This window comes from Gadus macrocephalus, chromosome 1 (assembly GCF_031168955.1).
Source record: "Gadus macrocephalus chromosome 1, ASM3116895v1".
Classification (NCBI taxonomy): Eukaryota; Metazoa; Chordata; class Actinopteri; order Gadiformes; family Gadidae; genus Gadus; species Gadus macrocephalus.
In genome coordinates, this window is record NC_082382.1 from 9,585,129 (window position 1) to 9,606,945 (window position 21,817).

Genomic DNA, 21,817 nt, shown 5'->3' on the forward strand with positions numbered 1-21,817 from the left:
ATTCCTGCCGTTATCCCCCTCCTATCCACTTGGCATACCCTCCTCCCAACACACTGCTGTATTGATTGATCGCTCTTCTTGCGTCCTTTCAAGGTTGTCAATAAAGCTGTTTATAATAAATATGGCTGTTTAATGTGTAATTTCTGAGACTTTCCAAATTGTACATTAGAATAATATATTAGAGGGGAAATGAATGGTTTGGGCATTTATTCAATGATCATCAAAGTTATAATGATGAGTTGCGATGAGCACCTTCGTTATTCATAGAAGGGAAAATTCCAATTGGATGATGTGTTGGAATGAAATAATTATTTATATATGATGTAACCTATTTTTGAGCCCAAATGTCTGATGAAACCAATTTAAAATGATGCATTAAGTTCAATTCAAAGTATAAATACTTTTTAGATTTGCATAACCGGTCCATGTATGATGGCTGTTAAAGATAAATATTCTGTCATCTTTTTTGTGAGGCCTATTTTATTTATTTTATAGCACACATTGTTAATGTGTGGAGAAAATAACAGTAATTATCAAGGTTATGATATTGGTTAAATTATGCATCTTTGTAAGCCTAATGTTACAGTATATTAATCCTTTGCAAGCAGTTTATTGAATAACTTGTAGTATGACATGCATTTCTCATTTAAATACTCTTAAATTAGAGATATATCAGTTTGGTATGTAGGCTATTCGTCTCGACAATAATGTGATATTCCAGACCAACAAATCTGAAATGAAATTGGAGCATGTTGATAATGAAGTTGATAAAAGAAGACCAATATCTAAGAAAGACATTCCTCACACAAATCATGCCGATTTCCCTCAAAGCTAGAAACAATGACTCTTCGTCCTAGAACTGAAACTCTGATCTGATCTGGTTCTAGAGAAGGATATAGTCTGTTCTAGAGACTGATCATATTCAACTGATCCAAGTATGTTAATCTGGCAACTCCAACTCCCTGCGTCACATCCTGAGAAATAGTCTATGTTTTGCCACTGTGGTGTCCAGTGTTGCCAGATTAGGCTCGATGTCCCGCCCAAACGGACAACACTGGATCATGCAGCCAGTCTGGCAACACTGTTGGTTTCCATAGTGAAGTTGGCAGTCAGCTGGGTCAACGTACTTGGTAACCGTCATATCGATCAGTCCAAGTGGTGACACTTCAAGAACACACACTGTCACAATCACACCAGAAAACACGCTCCCCCCGTAGGCTACCGAGTGGTTCATTGAGGTGAAGCGCTGACTTCTCTTAGTTAGTCAAGATTCTCTTTTACTTCTGCGGATCGAGTCCAACCACGATTCTTTCGTTCAAAAGCACGAACAGGGTCGACTCACACCTAGTTGCCGTTGGCAAAATATTTGATTTGACGGTCGGATCTTCGAGGAGCAGCTCCTCGACAACTTGCGGCTCTTTACCGTCACCCCCAGCTTAGAGATGGACTATTTGTCTATTCTCGGGGAACTACAAAGCAAAAAAAGTAGAGAAGATTATTTGAGTATGAGCCTAAACTTCGGCCACTATTGTGGATGCCATAGATAAGCTAAATAAAGTGTTGAGCCGAGGGGCGTCCTAACCTCGTCAAACCATAATACACTTTGTAAACGACAACGATGTGTAATTAAAACCTGGTAGGATACAAAACCATCCAATGACAACAGTTATGCTTTCAAAATAGTGATGTATCTCTGTAATCTGTATCACAACTCTGCTTCGCTGCTGGGTCGTCCCCGACCTGAAGGTGTGTGCCCGCTTTCGACTCTATAGAGCTAGTGGAGCTAGAGGCACAGTCACACCAAACGCATCCACCATGAGCCACCCGAAAACCAAGACGGCAATCCCCTATGAAGTGGATGATTCTGGTAAGAATCTTTTGGATAAATCACTTTATTTTCTGAGTTCCGGTACATCTCCAGGAATCCGTTTACCTGGGGGGCATTTGCGCAGAGAGCCCGACGGCCCGGCCGGGCCGGAGCTGGCGTTAAGTGGGCAGACCTGGTGGCTAACAGTGGCTAGCTTGGTTAGCACGCATCTTTAACTTTCTCCAACTGTTAGCAGAATCTGCTATTTCTTTGAATACATTGTTTAATTATTTGCTTTATTTAGGGTTCCCTTAAATGTGCTTTTTTTTGTGTATGTTTGATTTACCGCTGTGTTAAGGTTGTGTTCCCTCGTTTGCTAAGGCTAATTGCTAGGCTTACTGTGACCTGGTAATCTGCACTGTTCTGCAGCCACGATTTGACTTATTGATGTTGTTTAGGCAATTCACCTTATTGTTGGGGCTGTTGTTATGGAGTATTATTGGGGAATTAATGCACACTGGCTGTGTGCAGCAAAGCAGAACGGAATATGTCCTATCCATTTTTAAACAAAAGTTAACATTTTCAAAATAACCCAAAACAAAAAATGTATGAACTGTACACGGATGCATGCACTATATTTAGTACGTCTTAACAAGTTACATTGATTTTCGTTTTTTACTTTGGCTCATTTAAATATAATGTAGGCCTACCTTGGATTGTTAGAATTTAGTAATAAGTGCTAAAAGTAAGTGGTTTGCCATAGATATCAAATCTATGGCAAAATGTGTTATTCTACTGCTCATGTATGCTAGTGTTATGTCTCATTTAATCAATCCTCATATATGTTTTTAATATGTTTCATATTGATGAAATATATTACACATTTTACATTGCAGGGAAATTTATTGCTTCCACACAGCGTCCAGACGGAACATGGAGGAAGCCCAGGAGAGTAAGGGACGGTTACACTCCCCAGGAAGAGGTCCCTGTGTAAGCTTGTGTTCACATTACACTGTAACCAATCACAAACTACTGGAAAACACCCTTTTAATTATCCTGTTTTACCTTTTATTAATAAGGCAAATTGACAACAATGCATAATGGCACCTTACAGATGGAAAACATGTTTTCCTTGCTCACTCACTTCCTTTCTTTCGGTTTCAGCTATGAGAACAAGTTTGTGAAGTTCTTCAAGAGTAAGCCCGACCTCCCGCCCGGCATGAGCCCGGCGGACGCGGCGCCATCCAACAGGCAGCAGGCGGTCCCCGGGTGTGCGGCCAGCGAGCCCACCGGCCTCTCCAAGACGGCCAAGCGCAACATGAAGCGCAAGGAGAAGCGCAAGCAGCAGCAGCCGGCGGACGAGGACGACGCGGAGCTTGAGTCGGCCAGGAGCGCCGTGGAGGGCGCCTCCCTCTCGGAGCTCCCCGCCAAGGGAGCGGTCAGCACCGGCCCGGCCGCGGACGAACCCTCGGCCGCCAGCGAGAAGGTAAAAAAGATCAAGAACCTGAGGAAGAAGCTGCGGCAGATCGAAGAGCTGCAGCAGAAAGTGGACTCTGGGGAAATCAGTGAGCCGTCGAAGGATCAGCTGGAGAAGGTGGGGAGGGCCCGGGCCCTGCAGGAGGAGCTGGAGCAGCTGGAGGAGGAGGAGGACTCTTGAAGCGGGGCCAGCGGTGCAGGGCAGAGGGACGGACAATTGAAAGTACAAACTGTGTAAACTTTGACCTCCATTGAAAATAGTTTTTTTTTTTTTTTGCTAGTCAACATAAACTGTAGCTTGGGAAGTAAGCACACTACCAAAGCCTCTCAACCTGACGTATTGAAGGACCACGAACGTGTAAATCCTCAGCACTTATAATTATAGTAATTATCTGATGTTTAAATGTAACCTGAAAAGAACTTTTTTCGCTAGGTGTTTCATTTAATATTGAACTTTTAAAAGGTCCTGTACAATGTACGGTTCATTGTGCATGGAGTGGTTTTATGTGCCATTTATTGATCATGATATTGCCTCAACACACCCATGTCAATCACAGTTACAGAAGAAAAGACTAATGATGAGCTGTTGGTAGTAGTCGGTGCATTTATTAAAATTATACCCCACTGAGAAGTTAAGATTTTCTAAATAAATGACATTACGTTGACCTCATAGAAGTCTTTTATGGATGGGGACCTCAAAGTGTTGTTTCAGTTCTTAGGCAAGCTGGCTGTTGATTTTCATTTTGTATTATGTGTGGCAAAATGTTTTATAAACAAGCTATACTTGGTGCAATGGCTGTCTTTTCAACGGTGATCAATGACTGACCAGAAAAGCGTGTTCAGTTCGGACACAATGTTTACCTTGAGTTTGGTCATTGCACCACTTAATGTGACGAAGAAGCTGTTTGTGGGCGTTTTTACACCGTGCTCAATACGTTCATTTTCAAAGTCCAGTGGATCCGGTCTATTTTGAACGTTGTACATTCTAAACAATGTTTTATTTTTACATTTTTATGACCATTATTTCTGAGTATTATAATAAAGGCAAAGATTACTGACCAACCAGCATCTTTATTAAGAATGAACACGACATCACAAATGTGTGCAAGTCTATTGGCTTATTATTTTCTCTGCATCGTTATGTCAGTTGTTGCATGAAGCATTCAGGCAACACCTTTTGGTAAAGAGATAATGAGTTGAAAATGCAATAGTTCACCCTACACATTGTGTTCACAAGGTTCAAAGGACACATTGAGAGCAGAAAGAGCCAGCCAAGAAAATATCAACCGAATACAAGATAACGTATTATTTCAACACTAATGAGCTAGTAGTCATTAGTGATTTTTTTTAGTTTGCGACCTAGGAAATGTTATATATGTCCGGGGTTGATGTTACGATCGCTGCGTTTACATGTGACACACAAAATTCAGCATTTTCATAATACGGATTCATAGTTTTTGGAAATTAATTTAAAAAGATATCCATGGGCTGGGAGTCTTCATTTAATTGGCTCATGCTGTCCTTCTGAAATCGTATGTTAGCCAAGTCGCCTACTGTTTCCTCATATGACAGTATTATATGAACTAGGATAGGCCAAATAGCAGTTTTCCAACCTAACACTGTACTGGTGGTTCCATTATTGTGACACTGCCCCGCCTCTGGTTTCAATCACAGTAACTGTCATGGAGTGGAATGTTGTCAGTTGTTTTGTTCAGGGGGATGTTCAAAAAACAAAACACGCATTCACTTTTAGATGTACAATAACAAGACTATTTATTGAAAAACTGCAATGATCCTACAGTACACATTTAAATGTGTAGGTCTTTGTAGTTTCAAAGACTGCCTGTAGAGGAGAGGGAAAGGGGTTTAGATGCAGGCCTATAAACCAATGGACATATCACAAACACCAGACATCAATAAAACATTTGTATTCTTTGAAAACATTTAATGATTTTGTTTTTTCTTTGGAGATGACTAGTAAATGAATGTGAAAGATATTCTAAAATTACCCTAGACTACTAATTGTTATGTAGCAAACCCTGCTGTCAAAGTGTGAAATATGTTTTGGCTTTTGCTTTTCCGCCCAGCACATTCCTTGTGGAGCCTTATGGTTCAGGCTGTATAAAGGCACTAACGAACATTCAAACTGAACAACTTGTTGAAGACGGTACACCATTAAGAAGGAATCATACATATTGTTTGCAAAATCCAATATTATTGGTTTAATTGGGCCACATAATTACCTTTCTTAAGACGTATATAATGTCAGATCCTGGAATGGAATATATGTTACTTATTGTCTTACTGACAACAACATCGTCCATTGCCGTCACCAGAGATGAATTTGTGAAAGCACTGGTAAGGAAGACATCTTTTTACCAACCATTCTCTACTGTTTCTGTGTCTTCACTACAACATGTGTTGGAAAAATGTTCATGCCATTCCCAACTGCTCCTTTTTCTTTTGTTGCATTAATTGGTTATTTTGACAAGCTTACTTCAACATTTTTTAAATGCACAATGAAAACAAATGTTAACATAAGCTGCAAACTAGAATTGTTTTACAGCTAAATACAAAATGATGGTAACGCAGAATTATACCCTGAAAGCGAAATAAAAAAATAGTATACGTCATAGTCCTAAGTAAAATAAGTATGTATATGGCTCATGTATTCAGTGGCTTTGTGACGAACAATGTTTTCCTAGGATTATTTAGGGCACTACGGGTATTTACACATTCCACTGCATAATGGGGATCAGCAATATGCTCCTGAGGAGGTAGAAGAAGCCCTCAGGTGACTGGTTCTGATCCCTCTTTCACTACACAGATTATCCAACTGTTATCAATGGACGGTTTAACCATGGCTTTGTTTATGTTGTTGTATTTTTCTTTTATTCAGAATCTTTCAAAGGGTAAATGGCCTGAGCTCATCTGGAGAACTAAACGCTGCAACGCTGGCAGTGATGGGCAAACCTCGCTGTGGTCAAGCAGACCCTTTCACCAACAACTCCCTGGCATATCGAGTGATAGGTGCATAACACACGCTCTGCTCACAACAGACTGCTGATTGTGGACGCTACCAAAATAATGTGCCTCTAATTCATTGTTTCATAGGTAAATGGCGCAAATCGTCGCTGACCTACCGTATCAATAACTACACACCTGACCTGGGATCAGCAAAGACCCGGCTGGCCATCCAACATGCATTCAGGTATTGGAGTGACGTGTCACCCCTAACGTTCAGGGAGGTCCGGCAAGGGAGGGCCGACATCAACCTCTCGTTTCACCGCAAAGACAAAACATGCCCAGTGCCATTTGACGGCAGAGGTAAGAAAATACTGTTAAAAACTCAAAATGAAATATGTTTTAAATACCTACTATGCCTTATACCTCTACACATTGATTCGACAATTTGTTCGAAAGGCTGCATTTCTTTCCACATCCATACCCCAAACTCTCGCTCACACACACACACACACGCACATACACACTCACACACACACACACTCACACACACACACACACACACTCACACACACACACACACACACACACACACACACACACACACACTCACACACACACACACACACACACACACACACACACACACACACACACACACACACACACACACACACACACACACACACACACACACACACACTCACACTCATACGCATAAAGAACGCCGCTCTCACCCCTGCTCTGATGTCTGACTGCTTGCTGTGTTGCTAGGGCATGTGCTGGCCCATGCAGACACCCCACAGTCGGGCATCGTGCACTTTGATGGGGATGAGCTTTGGACCGAGGGGAAGCGCTATGGCTCCAACCTGAGGATCATCGCGGCCCACGAGATCGGCCACGCTCTGGGCCTGGGCCACTCTCAACTCCCCCACGCGCTGATGGGGCCTGTGTACAGCGGCTACCAGTCCCACTTCAAGCTGCATGCAGACGACATACAGGGCATCCAGGTGTTGTATGGTAATCTCAGCCGATGCGTGTTCCTCCTGAGGCAGTACGAATCCCTTCAGCATGTGTGATGAACACATCGTGGTATGTGAGGTTTCTGACTTTTCTTTGGAGTGCTTCCGCCATCTGTCCCACTTTTATGTCCCTTCTCAGGGAAGCCAGGGAAACGTGTGCCATCGAGGAGTCCAGGCCTGTCGGTGCCAGCTGGAAAGGCCCCACATCCTTGCAAAGCGACAATAGACGCAATCATGTTGGGTGTGTAGACCTGGACACTGTGGAAAGATATGATAAGAGTGCCATCAGGGCAGCCTTCCTTTTCCTGTTCGTTAGTTATTACTTTCTGTTTCCATGGAGTTTTTTTGTGTTTATTTCTAGGTCCGCAACATAAGACATATGCCTTCAGTGGTCAGTATGTGTGGACAATGTCGGGATCTACATACAGCACGCCTACCCTGATCTCTGCCCTTTGGAAAGAACTTCCGGGATCCTTGAACGCCGCAGTCCACTCCCAGAGGACCGGAAAATCCTACTTTGTGAAAGGTGATTCAGGATCCATTGAACAGCTAGGTTACAGGTTATGTGGGCCGAGTGCAGTCAGCTGGAATGATGTCTCCAGCTGTTGATGCTATGCTGTCCATCAAAGGTGTTTGGACCACCTGTCTGCATTTTTGTATACTGCTGTGCATTCTAATTAAACAATTTGTATCATAATTTTCCCTTCACAGGGAAACAATTGTGGAGATATACAACATTTAAACTTGACCGTGGCTTTCCCAAAAATATGGCACAAATTCCAGCTGACATTGATTCCGCCTTTTATCAAAGAAACCCGAAAAGAATTATATTCATCAAAGTAGGTATCAGGAACATCTTTGAATCTCATTAATTGTATTGTAAATTCTTACTCTTTGTGTTGTGTATAGACAGCCAGCACACTAGCATTAACATGAATTGACTTGTTTCAGGGCTCACAGTATTGGCAGTGGGATGAAATTGGAGTTACAGACTTCAAGTCGTATCCAAAAGCTATCCAAAAGCTTTACCGAGGGTTTCCTAGCAATCCAAGTGCTGTATCTACGGGGACTAACGGACACATTTATGTGTTCAAGGGAACCCAGTATTGGCGTGTTAACAAACAAACAGTGGAGAAGGGCTACCCGCTGAACACAGCAGCAAAATGGATGCACTGTGGTGACTGAACCGCTAGAGGGCAACAATGATTCAAAGATACTTAATGCACCTTGTTTACAGAAGAGGATTTTGTTTTGTTTATTGTCAAGACTGACTGTCAAGTCTGAATATACAAGACATACATAAAACACTCAGGGGAATTCAAATCATTTTCTTATTATTATTATTATTATAATAAAGAGCAATGGTTTCAAAGTGTTATATGCTGTCTCTTAAACAAAATGTCCAAGCGATTTCCAATTTACATTAAAGGCACCCAGTGCAACTTTATGTAAACATTCAATGAAAAATAAACATTCAATTTCTAGTCTTTTTTACACGTAGTAAGTTTCAATAACTCCATACCATTACATATCGACATTCAAGGAGCAAAGATGAGACGTCGTTGTGTGGTGAGAACTGATAGAAAATCGTAAACAACAACAATCGCCGGTGGGGAGAAGCCATTTTTCCATTGACTGGAAGCCTGCTTTATTTATTGTAGGTTACAAAAAATAAAGAAAATGGCGGCATTGTTGTTGTTATCGATTTTGTATCAGTTCTCACCACACAACGACGTCTCATCTTTGCTGCTTAAATGTCGGTATGTAATGGTATGGAGTTATTGAAACTTACTACGTGTAAAAAAGACTAGAAATTGAATGTTTATTTTTAAGCCTCGAAAGTTGCACTGGGTGCCTTTAAAAAGGCCAGGACTGATTGACCAACATAAAACAGGACTAGCTATTGGATGTAATCATTGTAGCACATTCACAAAACAATTATTTAATTATCTCAAAGGATAAGTGCTGAGTAGGAAACTGTATGTAACTTTTAATTCTCAGTAATTCATCCCATCATGTTACACAGTTCCCATGATGTTCTGTCTTGAATAGCTCAATACTTCCATACTCGCATTTAAAATGTAAAAAATCATGACATCATGTACTGCGAACACTGAAATATTACCAGTATTGTGCAAGTAAAAATAAGTATTAAAATTACACTTAGTTTAGCTGTTATGTGTGTCATTCTGCTGATTCTGAAATAAATAAAATGTAAAAAATGAATTGAAAGCCATGGAAATAAAGATTTGAAGGAACCAGGGGTTTGAATCAGACCGTGTGCAGGGGGGGGCTGTACTGTTTGAAGTCCTCTCTAAAGCCTGAACCCCGGCGAGGAGGCGGTCAGCGGCGCCATGGAGCCCGTCTCAAAGTCCAAGTCAATCACGGTGCACGTGACGGTGCTGACGGTGCTGCTGCTGCTGGAGGACCCCGTGCCCATCTGGCGCTCCTGCAGACTCCTGATGTAGCTCTGGAGGACAGAACACACCCGCCGCAGTCAGGGCTGACGGCTAACTTCAGAACCTCCTCACCAACACCTGAGTGCACGGAACGCACAACCCCCCGAAAAATGAACCTGTGTGTTGGTCTTTCGGGGGTTGTGCGCTCCGTGCACTCAGTTGTTGTACTTAGTTGTAGTATCAATAGCATCATATAGCATCACATAGCATTATATAGCATCATATAGCATCACATAGCATCATATAGCATCATATAGCATAATATAGCATAATATAGCATCATATACCATCACATTATGCGATGCTATATGAGGCTATATTATGCTATATGATGCTATATTATGCCATGTGATTCACATAGCATAATATATAGCATCATATAGCATCACATAGCATAATATAGCATCACATAGCATAATGTAGCATCACATAGCATAATATAGCATCACATAGCATAATATAGCATCATATAGCATCACATAGCATAATATAGCTTAATATAGCATCACATAGCATAATATAGCATCACATCGCATAATATAGCATCATATAGAATCAATATCACCATATAGCCTGATGTATGACCATATAGCCTCATATATCACCATATAGCCTGTTATATGACCATATAGCCTCATATATCATCATATAGCCTGATGTATGTGACCATATAGCCTCATATATCACCATATAGCCTGTTATATGACCATATAGCCTCATATATCACCATATAGCCTCATATATCACCATATAGCCTGATGTATGTGACCATATAGCCTGATGTATGTGACCATATAGCCTGATGTATGTGACCATATAGCCTCATGGCGCCTCATATCGAGGCTGTGTGTCTGCTGTATGGCGTTGCGCTCACTGACCGGCGCCAGCACGTCCCCGGCGTAGCGCCTCAGGGGCGGCGGCCCGCGGCGGCGCTGAGAGGGGGCCCTCCGGTGGCTCCGCCTGTACTGCAGCGCGCTGGTCGGGGCCTCGGCCTTGGCCTGCTGCTTCCTAAACTCAGCTGGGGGAGTTGAGAGAACACCAATGATGAAAATGGGTTTTTCAATCACCACCAGATCAATTATATTCAGAGTGAAAAGAGCGTTAACCGCAGGATTGAGTCTGCAATTATTTTCCTATTTATATAATTGCGCTCTGATTGATTTTATCCCCTATTTGAGTCCATAGAGCAGGTCCTCACCCCACTCGCTGTGGGACACCCCAACAGCCGTGACCCTCCACTGCACCAGCACCCCCGCCAGACTCAGAGCGGGGGCGATCCCCATGAGGGCCCCGCTGATCCAGCACAGCGGGTACGGGGCCACCCCCGACACGGCGTCGCCCAGGTGCACCGCCAGCGGGAAGGCCTCCACCAGGTAGTCCACGCTCAGCGCCACGGCGGACGCCCCCACCACGGCCGTGGACCCCACGGTGAGGGGCTTCTGCCAGCGCAGCGTGAGCAGGGCGCAGAGCACGCTGGTGGCCAGCAGGGCGCCGAGGGGCGCCCACCAGGGGGACAGGGAGGGGTGGAACTGTGCGACGGCCAGCAGGGCGGCGCCGGAGAGAACCCCCCCCAGCTGCAGGCCGGTTAGGAAGAGCCCCAGGGTGGACACCAGCATGGTGAGCAGGCCACACAGCACGCCCACACCCAGGCTGATGCCCGCCTTGGTCCCCAGGCCCAGCTCCGTGTCCGGCACGGAGTCCTTCTGGACCAGCGACAGGAGGCACACCACGGCCGAGCCCAGCATGAACCCGGACAGGAACATCACCATCTTGAAGCAGCGATATCCTGGGGACAGAGAGCGTCAGCTGCACTGGGACGAGGTCCCTCTTGGGTCTGGGTTTATTGGGCTTGTTGAATGGCGGAACACAGTAACAGGCCATTGTTGCATATTGTTGCGTCGTTGCACTGTTTGCTTCTAACAATGATTCCTATACATGTGTCCGCCGAGTCAGTAATCCCCAACATTACCTTCAAATGTAAACAGACCCTGTTGTAACCTACTTCTCACCTTCTATTCCTTCATTCACTATCGGCATCAAGGTATTTGTGTCGTTCAGTGGGCTGCACAGAACGCAGCATTGTGTGTCGGGGGTTCGTGGCTCTATCATCAGCAGGTAAAATGTCAGTGCAGCACTAGGCGTAAACAAAGCCAGCTTGTGGGGGGTAGACAGTATCACTCCCTGCAGGGTTTATATCCAGCCTTAACCCCTGGCAGCTCCCAGGCACCTGGCCATGGCCTCTCTAATCCAATAAGCCCTGAGTACGGTATTGAAATACACCCCTGGGAATGAGACTCAAGGAACATAGGATGATGCTGAAATGTTGGCAGGCGCAGGATCCAAAAGCATGACTTTATTTCTCTATAATGTACCGAGAACTCTTACCAAAGAAACAGTAGACCAGACCCACTGACAGACATATGGAGCAGACCAGCGTGGGAATGACGTCATACTCCTGCCTAATCTCCCACACACACGTGTCTCCCAGGGTTGAGACGGGGCCAGGTGTATCAGTCACGTAGAGGGACGGGTCGGCCATATTCAGGCCACTTGGGTTTCTCTACTAGACCTGCTGTTTGGTTGGACCGTACAGCCGGCTGATGTTCTCTAGTCATTGAAGTGTACTTGGCATCCAGGAACAGAGGAATAATTTCCGGTCTTGCACCTGAAAAACAAAAAGGAGGGCAGTGTTGGGCCCCCTGGGATCCACAGCTGACTCCTTATCAGATCATGTGATCGGCACACAGCCCCAAGTTCCAATTGTTCAACGTCTCTTAAAATATCATTTTGGGAAAGATTAGATTCCTCAGCCCTTGCTCCTATAATGAGATCCCTTTCACAACCTCCCAGTCCTGAAGCGTGAGACTGCTTCCTTGAGTTTCCTGTTTCCTATTCTTTCTCTAGGAACCAGAACAGGAAGTGGAAGATGGCCTCTGAGGTGTGTGTGTGTGTGTGTGTGTGTGTGTGTGTGTGTGTGTGTGTGTGTGTGTGTGTGTGTGTGTGTGTGTGTGTGTGTGTGTGTGTGTGTGTGTGTGTGTGTGTGTGTGTGTGTGTGTGTGTGTGTGTGTTCTCTCTCTCCTGGTTCCTTTGTGAAATGAGCGGATACAGACATGGAAATGGCTCACTGGCTTGGTGTCATGGCTTGTAATTGTTTTGTCCAGGTGTTTTTTTGTTGTTTTGTTCTCATTCTGAACAATGAAGAACAGAAACACCCTCCAAAACACCACACATCCTTCACATAGTGTGTGGGGAAGTGTAACATATATGCATATAGAAATGCTACGTCCCTTTGATAAATCGGTCCTTACGTCTGCATGAAGTCAACAAAAATCTTTGATCAAGAGAAAGCAAAGTAGTGTGCATAGCCTTGTTGTCATAACCTGCCAAGTGTTGACCCGATAATCTTCCACGGATCTCATGGTCAGCAAATGGAATTACGAGGAGCTTTAGTAGACTTGTAAGACTTGGTTAACGTATTGCTAAACGTACCACTTGTTTTTAAATAGTAAACCTATGCATGTTAAACTCAGGAAATACCGTCCTGTAAGAATGTTTGTAAAGGCACGTTCATCTTTTAGAAATTTTAAACGTAACAGGACTCATAATTTACACGTGATTGCACCACTCAAAAGTTCGTGAGGGCAGATATCTGTCGGCTATGCATACTCCATCCATGTACACATTTAAATATAAAATGTTATTATATTCACCTACCTTGAATAAGACATTCGCCCTACGATTAGCCCTTTTAACTAATAATCCAGTAAAACAAGCGCAGGTTTTGAAAAGTTTTCTCCTGTGTTTATGCGAGGGCTCTTTGTGCGCCGCGCTAAAGTCCGCCTGTGTGCTCCAGTGAACAGCTGACGCGCTGATCGAGGGAGCGACCATCTGCCCCAGCGTGCTGGACAGTGACAGCCCGAGCCTAGTGCCAAGTCCAAGGTCAGTTCACACTATCGCCACTCTCAAATAAACGCTTGATGCACCTCATAATCTTTGTTCATTCAAAATTATACTTTTATTTTATTTTATGTATGCCTGTTAACCTATTTAGTACAGTGGGGTTTTATGCTGGGAAAAAGCGAGTTATTTAAGGCATGTTTACACCGTTGGCTGTAATACCTACCTTTAGCCACCACTAGGTGTCAATATATCCCCATATTTCTGAATGCTGCCGCCTACAGTAATGCGTGGGATGCTACGAGTCTTTTCCGTTTTACAAAGAACATCATAGGTATAGGCCTACCGTATGACTAAAGTTTCCATAAGCACAATAAAAAATGTAAACTAGCGCTCCCCGTGTCCAACCCTGAATGTCGCCCAGCGGTCCCAGGGGAGCTCACCAGACTCACATCAGTAAATGGTCGCACAAACACGGCAACAAATGTAAGGGTGAAATACCAGATTAATAATGACAGTAGTTAATTGCCACATGGGGAAACTGAACTGCAATAATAACGTTGGAATAACGAGGGAATTTGAGCTGTCATGCAGAATTAAGGTGCTTCGCTGAGAGTCACAATAAAGAGGAACAGCTTGCAGTCTGTGTTTCTGCCAGTGACTCGTCACCGCATAGTCCTGCAGACCACGGCCCCATCACGAGGGTCACTCTGGACCGTCCGTCAACCTTTAAATGTTTAAGTATTTTGCTTTTATTTGATTTTTTCTAAAATAATAGTTACACTATAAAGTGACCAACATTACAAGAGTAAAACTCAAACAGACAACTAATATCTTTATTACAACTGAAACCCAACTGAAAAAAGACATCATGTTGTCTCAGCTCAAGGGAAGAAATGCAAGGAATTTAGACTTACTGGCTGGACCCAAATGACACGGATCTGAACCCTCAGTATAATTAAGCAATAGATCCCGCCAGGCTGTGGTATGTGCTCATTATACCACTGTTAAGGGGCGTTGTCCGGCCCCGACGCGCAGCGGAGGGCCGGCGACCCCCTTCACAGTGGTATAATGTGAGCACATACCACTGACTGAAGTGATCTATTGCTTTTATACAATGGTTACTGTTATGGCGAAACGAAAGTCATAGACACACTACATTTAAAAAGAAACAAAGAAAGTCAAAGTAGCCGTTTTGTTAAAGAATACAAAAAAGTAGTCTCTCCTGGCTGCCGCTATGCATCGACGGTCGCTATGCAACACACTTTAGCGTCCCTCCGAGAGAAGGCTCCGATAGAGCGGTTCGCCGGCAATTTATCCTATGGAGCAGTTCACTCGGGTATATTTCCCCGCTGGTGAATCCCCTCCTCCATGGTCAAGCTAAATCTCCGTGTGATAAAGTTTCTTACGATACTTTGTAACGGTTTCCTCTTCAAGGCGCGGAGTGATACTTTCACAAAATGATCGGGCGTCATAGCAGTTATGTATACGCTCTTTATACAACAGTTGGGAACCAATCAGATCGCTGGATTTAGGTCCCCCATTGTATAAGGGACAATACTCTCTCCCTCTAGCCTGTATCTAAAGTCATTAACTCAGAGTAAAGATGTATGTGATGGACTTGACCAGAAGGTCTCTCTCCATGAAGACGAAACAAGTGGTTTGGTGGTGTTAGCTTGATGTAACCCCCGGCCCTCCCTGTGCAGGGGTATACTTAAGCAATAGATCCCGCCAGGCTGTGGTATGTGCTCATTATACCACTGTTAAGGGGCGTTGTCCGGCCCCGACGCGCAGCGGAGGGCCGGCGACCCCCTTCACAGTGGTATAATGTGACTGAGCACATACCACTGACTGAAGTGATCTATTGCTTTTATACAATGGTTACTGTTATGGCGAAACGAAAGTCATAGACACACTACATTTAAAAAGAAACAAAGAAAGTCAAAGTAGCCGTTTTGTTAAAGAATACAAAAAAGTAGTCCCTCCTGGCTGCCGCTATGCATCGACGGTCGCTATGCAACACACTTTAGCGTCCCTCCGAGAGAAGGCTCCGATAGAGCGGTTCGCCGGCAATTTATCCTATGGAGCAGTTCACTCGGGTATATTTCTCCATTGGTGAATCCCCTCCTCCATGGTCAAGCTAAATCTCCGTGTGATAAAGTTTCTTACGATACTTTGTAACGGTTTCCTCTTCAAGGCGCGGAGTGATACTTTCACAAAATGATCGGGCGTCATAGCAGTTATGTATACGCTCTTTATACAACAGTTGGGAACCAATCAGATCGCTGGATTTAGGTCCCCCATTGTATAAAACATCTTAACTACCCTCTGGGTGGCCCAGCGCGCCCTAACATGAAGAATAAGGTGGGAGTTAGGTGGGGAAGGCTAGTGTGAAAAGGTATGTTTTGAGGGCAGATTTGAAAGAAGAGAGGGTTGGAGAGACTTTGATGTGGGAGGGGAGTGAATGTAGCTACCATATACAACGTTCCTATTGATAGATTGGATTTGACACAAAAATCACCAGCTGAATAGTAGCAGTAGTACTAGGGATTGTGTGACAGTTTAGTATACTGGAAACAACATGAAGGTATCTTTCATAATGTAACAGGGAAGTTTGGTACATCATTTGAAGCATCCAAACACATGTCTGTTTGATCAGGACACCTTTTTAGCGAATCTGTTTTTTTACTGAACACTTATGAACAGCAGCTAAAAATAATTCCTATGTTGCTAAATCTGGCTGAACGATGCTGTGTTTTGCAACAGAATAACTCACATTCAGCACTTATTAGTTTATATTTATTCATTAAGGCAGAATCCAAGTATAGCATTAGCCGTTGTTTAAAGAGTCAGTTCATCTTCTTATTTTTCTATCAGATAACTACTAAATATTAAACATATTTATATTAGTCATTTTTAATACAAAAATGTATATGTATCATATTTATTAGCAGTTTTGATATTCTATTCTTGCCACCTTTCTACTAGTGATGGATTTGGCGGTTTTTCCTGTGACTTTGATTTGCTGATGGCCTCTTGGTTTTTTCTTCACACCCTAACGGTAGAACATTACTGTCAAAACCAACAGATGTGTAACTTGGGTGACGCCTTTATAACAATCAGTCCCTGGATGTTTTGTTGATGTTAGAGGAGTCCTGAGGGCAGAAATGTCGATAGGATCTGTAGTTGGCAAACTTCCTCACTTGCCTGCCGTGTGGCAGCGACAGAGGAGTGCGGTAGTTGGAGAGTGGAGAAGAGGAGAGACTTTGCATAAATGTATATGAATACTCGAGGGCTGGGGGTGAAATCTGTTATGTTGACCACCGTTTCATAGCAACCCCTTCTCATATCCCACATCAAATCAGTATTATAATGCTAATAAAACATGCATGAGGCCATGTACAATTGTGTGAAACGACAAAAATAAATAAATAAATGAACATCATTAAGTACATTTTATTTCATGATATGGACCTTAATTTGAGTTAAGTGATGTGTAAGGGAGAACACATGCTAAGTATTCTGGCTAGCCTGATTATTAAGCTTAATTATTTGTTCTTTGTCAACGTTACATTCAAACATCTAGATGGCTGAAGACGGTTTGCATTATGGATGCAGTTATCGATGCGTGAAACCTACCATGGTTTGTTAAAAGCTATCCAAGCTGGGAGTAGAAGTTAGTTACACATCCGTCTGAATGGGCTGCACTGCCATTGCCACAGAAGTGTTACATAATTCCATAATGCTAAAGATGTGCTGCTTGCCTGATGGCTGTCCACGTTGATATCTGTTTCAGAGAGCTGTTGATGTGTACAGTCTATCATTGTAGGTCTGCCGTTGATGTTCGACAAGCTTGAATACCATATGTGTCTATGCATAGGTTGTGTCATTACACCTTTCAAACTGCTGCTGAAGCATTACAAGAGTAAAACTCAAACAGACAACTAATATCTTTATTACAACTGAAACCCAACGGAAAAAAGACATCATGTTGTCTCAGCTCAAGGGAAGAAATGCAAGGAATTTAGACTTACTGGCTGGACCCAAATGACACGGATCTGAACCCTCAGTATAAGGGACAATACTCTCTCCCTCTAGCCTTTATCTAAAGTCATTAACTCAGAGTAAAGATGTATGTGATGGACTTGACCAGAAGGTCTCTCTCCATAAAGACGAAACAAGTGGTTTGGTGGTGTTAGCTTGATGTAACCCCCGGCCCTCCCTGTGCAGGGGTATACAACATCTTAACTACCCTCTGGGTGGCCCAGCGCGCCCTGGCAGTCATATGCAATCAATCCCATACTCACTGGTGGATTCTTTATCACTCCTTTGATTGGAAAGCCAAGAGTATTGATCAGGAGTTTAGCTTCTGTAAATGATAGGTCTGTGTGTTTCTCAGCCGAGGCCTGCAGGCTGAGACTATGGATATCGACTCGATTAAAAACATCTCAGGCCGATGGCAACAGAGCCTGTAAAATATAGTTTATATTTTTAGGCTGTTCCTTAACATACCCTGATAGTAAGTAGGTTTTATTTATATAGCACCTTTTCAAATCAAAAGCTACAGAGTGCTTGACAGAAAGGATGCATAACAACAAAAATCATGAAGGATAAAACCATAATAAACAACGCTCAAAGGACAGGAAATACCTGAACAGACAACAGTAAAAACAAGGGCAAATAAAAACATGATACCAGTACTGTTAAGAAGCCTGTCTGAACAAGTGGGTTTTTAGAAGCTGTTTAAAACCGTCAACAGAGGGGAAGAACAGGTTGGAGGGGGATGGCGATCCACAGATAGGTGCTAAACGGTCACCTATTGTCCGTAGTCTGTTACGTCGGACAGACAGAAGCCCCTTGTCAGAGAGTCGAAGGGGTCAAGAGCTTCTTAGGGCCCTTCAAGATTATGACAACAAGGACAGGTCAGTGCAAGGCTGAATGCTACTCAGTATGATTTCAGACCTTAACAATAAATAAAAAAATTTCGGAGTTTAGCTGCAAAAGCATGTACTGCCATCCAGTCCTGGACTGCAACAAGACAGTTCTGAAGAAGAAACGGATTAGCAGAGTATTTCATATCAAAATATAGGTACAGCTGGATGTCATTGAAGAGATGGTAAGAAATGCCAGCAAAATGGCTAATAATGTGTCCTCGGAGTAGCTTGTACAGGGAGAAAAGGATTGGGCCAAGGATTGAACCTGGCGGTACCCCAAAAGACAGAGGGCACGAGAAAAGGTAAAGTTATTCACCGTTACAGCAAACGTTCTGTTTGAGAGGTAAGAGGGGAACCAATTCAGGGTGCTTCCAGATAAGCCAGCTAAACACCAAGGATATCCAATAAGGGATGGCATGGCCGCCTGCATTGGCATGCTTCACAATGTCATGGGTTACTCTGTGGACGGAGAGGAGTTGGGTGCAATGGAGCTATGCAGAGGGCCACAGGGGCCACGGCCACTTAATAGAGACTCATACATAATGGTGCACAGAAAGTCACAGTGCTGGACAGGACTTGACAATGAAGGGGTCACATCTAGGGGAGCAGAGGATTAATGCATGTGGGTGCCATGGAGATAGAGATACAAGGAGACAGGAGAGCAGGACGTCCAGTGCTGCTTCAGAGGAGAGGGGGACAGGGGAGAGTCTGATAGTCTTTATATAATCAGGGAAAAATTCTAACAATATCTCACAGTCGTCTGGGCACATCATGTAGCTGTGGGGGGGGGGGCAGAGCTAACTATGCATGTTAAACTCAGGAAATACCGTCCTGTACGAATGTTTGTAAAGGCACGTTCATCTTTTAGAATTTTTTAACGTAACAGGACTCATAATTTACACGTGATTGCACCACTGTATGTACTCAGGTCGTCTTAAACATAGGCAGCTTGAAACTATAGTAGGCATTTCCAGTTATGGGAAGACTATGTTAGTGGTTTAGAAATCAGCAGCGAGACCCCACTATGACCTAATGACCTTGGATAGACCAGTGAACCCCAATGAGGCAGATCTCTACAAGTGACCCTGTTTCCCCTGTCCAGCTGCTGTTAGAAGTAGGATGTCCTTGTTATTGAAGGGGATTCAAAAATTGAGCACAAAGGTTTTAGTAGACAGAGATCTAGTGTTGAACAGTACTAATTTGACAGTGGCCAGCTGTTGAGACTGTGGTTGTTGCCAGGGATGTGTATCAGGGTATTCAGGTAGGAAGCAGCAGGGTCTGATCCCTGGGAATATGTCCTACGGTCATTCTGACAGGAGAACTAGATGTAGATTTGGAGAAAAGTCTGTTTGTTGTGTGAATGGTGTGATGTAATCATAATAATAATAAATGAAATGTATATAGCGCTTAATATGGTACTCTAAGACGCTTTACCTATTGCCCTATCAAAACTATGTAAGACAGACTAGGAATAAAAGAAAAACAGAGGTTAAACATGAAGAATAAGGTGGGAGTTAGGTGGGGAAGGCTAGTGTGAAAAGGTATGTTTTGAGGGCAGATTTGAAAGAAGAGAGGGTTGGAGAGACTTTGATGTGGGAGGGGAGTGAATGTAGCTACCATATACAACGTTCCTATTGATAGATTGGATTTGACACAAAAATCACCAGCTGAATAGTAGCAGTAGTACTAGGGATTGTGTGACAGTTTAGTATACTGGAAACAACATGAAGGTATCTTTCATAATGTAACAGGGAAGTTTGGTACATCATTTGAAGCATCCAAACACATGTCTGTTTGATCAGGACACCTTTTTAGCTAATCTGTTTTTTTACTGAACACTTATGAACAGCAGCTAAAAATAATTCCTATGTTGCTAAATCTGGCTGAACGATGCTGTGTTTTGCAACAGAATAACTCACATTCAGCACTTATTAGTTTATATTTATTTATTAAGGCAGAATCCAAGTATAGCATTAGCCGTTGTTTAAAGAGTAAGTTCATCTTCTTATTTTTCTGTAAATATATCAGATAACTACTAAATATTAAACATATTTATATTAGTCATTTTTAATACAAAAATGTATATGTATCATATTTATTAGCAGTTTTGATATTCTATTCTTGTCACCTTTCTACGAGTGATGGATTTGGCGGTTTTTCCTGTGACTTTAGATTTAGATTTAGATTTGCTGATGGCCTCTTGGTTTTTTCTTCACAACGGTAGAACATTACTGTCAAAACCAACAGATGTGTAACTTGGGTGACGCCTTTATAACAATCAGTCCCTGGATGTTTTGTTGATGTTAGAGGAGTCCTGAGGGCAGAAATGTCAACGCAATGTTCATGACAAGTTGATAGGATCTGTAGTTGCAGGGGTGGCCACGGTGGTGGCCACGGCCAGCGGCAGCACGTAGAACAGCGCGAAGTCCAGGAAGTAGACGGGCATGTAGAGCCTCCGGGACACGCGGTAGCCGCAGGTCACCACCACGCCGTTGGCGTACACCGCCTCGTCCGTGTCCACCAGGAAGAGCCACATGACGCAGTACAGCGCGGTGGAGAGCCAGGGGTGCGGTAGTTGGAGAGTGGAGAAGAGGAGAGACTTTGCATAAATGTATATGAATACTCGAGGGCTGGGGGTGAAATCTGTTATGTTGACCACCGTTTCATAGCAACCCCTTCTCATATCCCACATCAAATCAGTATTGTAATGCTAATAAAACATGCATGAGGCCATGTACAATTGTGTGAAACGACAAAAAATAAAAAATAAATAAACATCATTAAGTACATTTTATTTCATGATATGGACCTTAATTTGAGTTAAGTGATGTGTAAGGGAGAACACATGCTAAGTATTCTGGCTAGCCTGATTATTAAGCTTAATTATTTGTTCTTTGTCAACGTTACATTCAAACATCTAGATGGCTGAAGACGGTTTGCATTATGGATGCAGTTATCGATGCGTGAAACCACCATGGTTTGTTAAAAGCTATCCAAGCCGGGAGTAGAAGTTAGTTACACATCCGTCTGAATGGGCTGCACTGCCATTGCCACAGAAGTGTTACATAATTCCATAATGCTAAAGATGTGCTGCTTGCCTGATGGCTGTCCACGTTGATATCTGTTTCAGAGAGCTGTTGATGTGTACAGTCTATCATTGTAGGTCTGCCGTTGATGTTCGACAAGCTTGAATACTATATGTGTCTATGCATAGGTTGTGTCATTACACCTTTCAAACTGCTGCTGAAGCATTGTCTG

General features: G+C 43.2%; 3 protein-coding genes across 4 annotated transcripts; 2 read left to right on the forward strand and 1 right to left on the reverse strand.

The window, feature by feature from the left end:
- The first annotated feature begins 1,124 nt into the window (after positions 1–1,124).
- On the forward strand, positions 1,125–4,345 carry pym1 (PYM homolog 1, exon junction complex associated factor). Of its 2 annotated transcripts, none has more exons than XM_060049346.1 (3): positions 1,125–1,867; positions 2,727–2,797; positions 2,972–4,345. In XM_060049346.1, exons 1-3 carry the CDS (start codon positions 1,850–1,852, stop codon positions 3,462–3,464), a joined length of 582 nt encoding a protein of 193 aa, XP_059905329.1. In that variant the 5' UTR covers positions 1,125–1,849; the 3' UTR covers positions 3,465–4,345. The 2 variants fall into 2 exon arrangements, with proteins under 2 accessions (XP_059905329.1, XP_059905293.1); XM_060049310.1 differs by having other exon boundaries at positions 1,162–1,867; positions 2,704–2,797.
- A 187-nt stretch (positions 4,346–4,532) lies between these two features.
- LOC132455554 (matrix metalloproteinase-19-like) lies at positions 4,533–9,259 on the forward strand. Its single transcript, XM_060049443.1, has 10 exons — positions 4,533–5,641; positions 5,989–6,077; positions 6,183–6,313; positions 6,398–6,610; positions 7,022–7,267; positions 7,409–7,510; positions 7,631–7,795; positions 7,981–8,108; positions 8,221–8,705; positions 9,140–9,259. The coding sequence occupies exons 1-9, from the start codon at positions 5,546–5,548 to the stop codon at positions 8,452–8,454; spliced, it is 1,404 nt and encodes a 467-aa protein (XP_059905426.1). The 5' UTR covers positions 4,533–5,545; the 3' UTR covers positions 8,455–8,705; positions 9,140–9,259.
- On the reverse strand, positions 9,243–13,639 carry LOC132455627 (transmembrane protein 198-like). The gene is made up of 5 exons (XM_060049549.1): positions 13,443–13,639; positions 12,114–12,393; positions 10,927–11,514; positions 10,607–10,746; positions 9,243–9,739 (listed from the first exon to the last, which is right to left on the reverse strand). The coding sequence occupies exons 2-5, from the start codon at positions 12,265–12,267 to the stop codon at positions 9,584–9,586; spliced, it is 1,038 nt and encodes a 345-aa protein (XP_059905532.1). The 5' UTR covers positions 12,268–12,393; positions 13,443–13,639; the 3' UTR covers positions 9,243–9,583.
- Between the last annotated feature and the right edge of the window lie 8,178 nt (positions 13,640–21,817).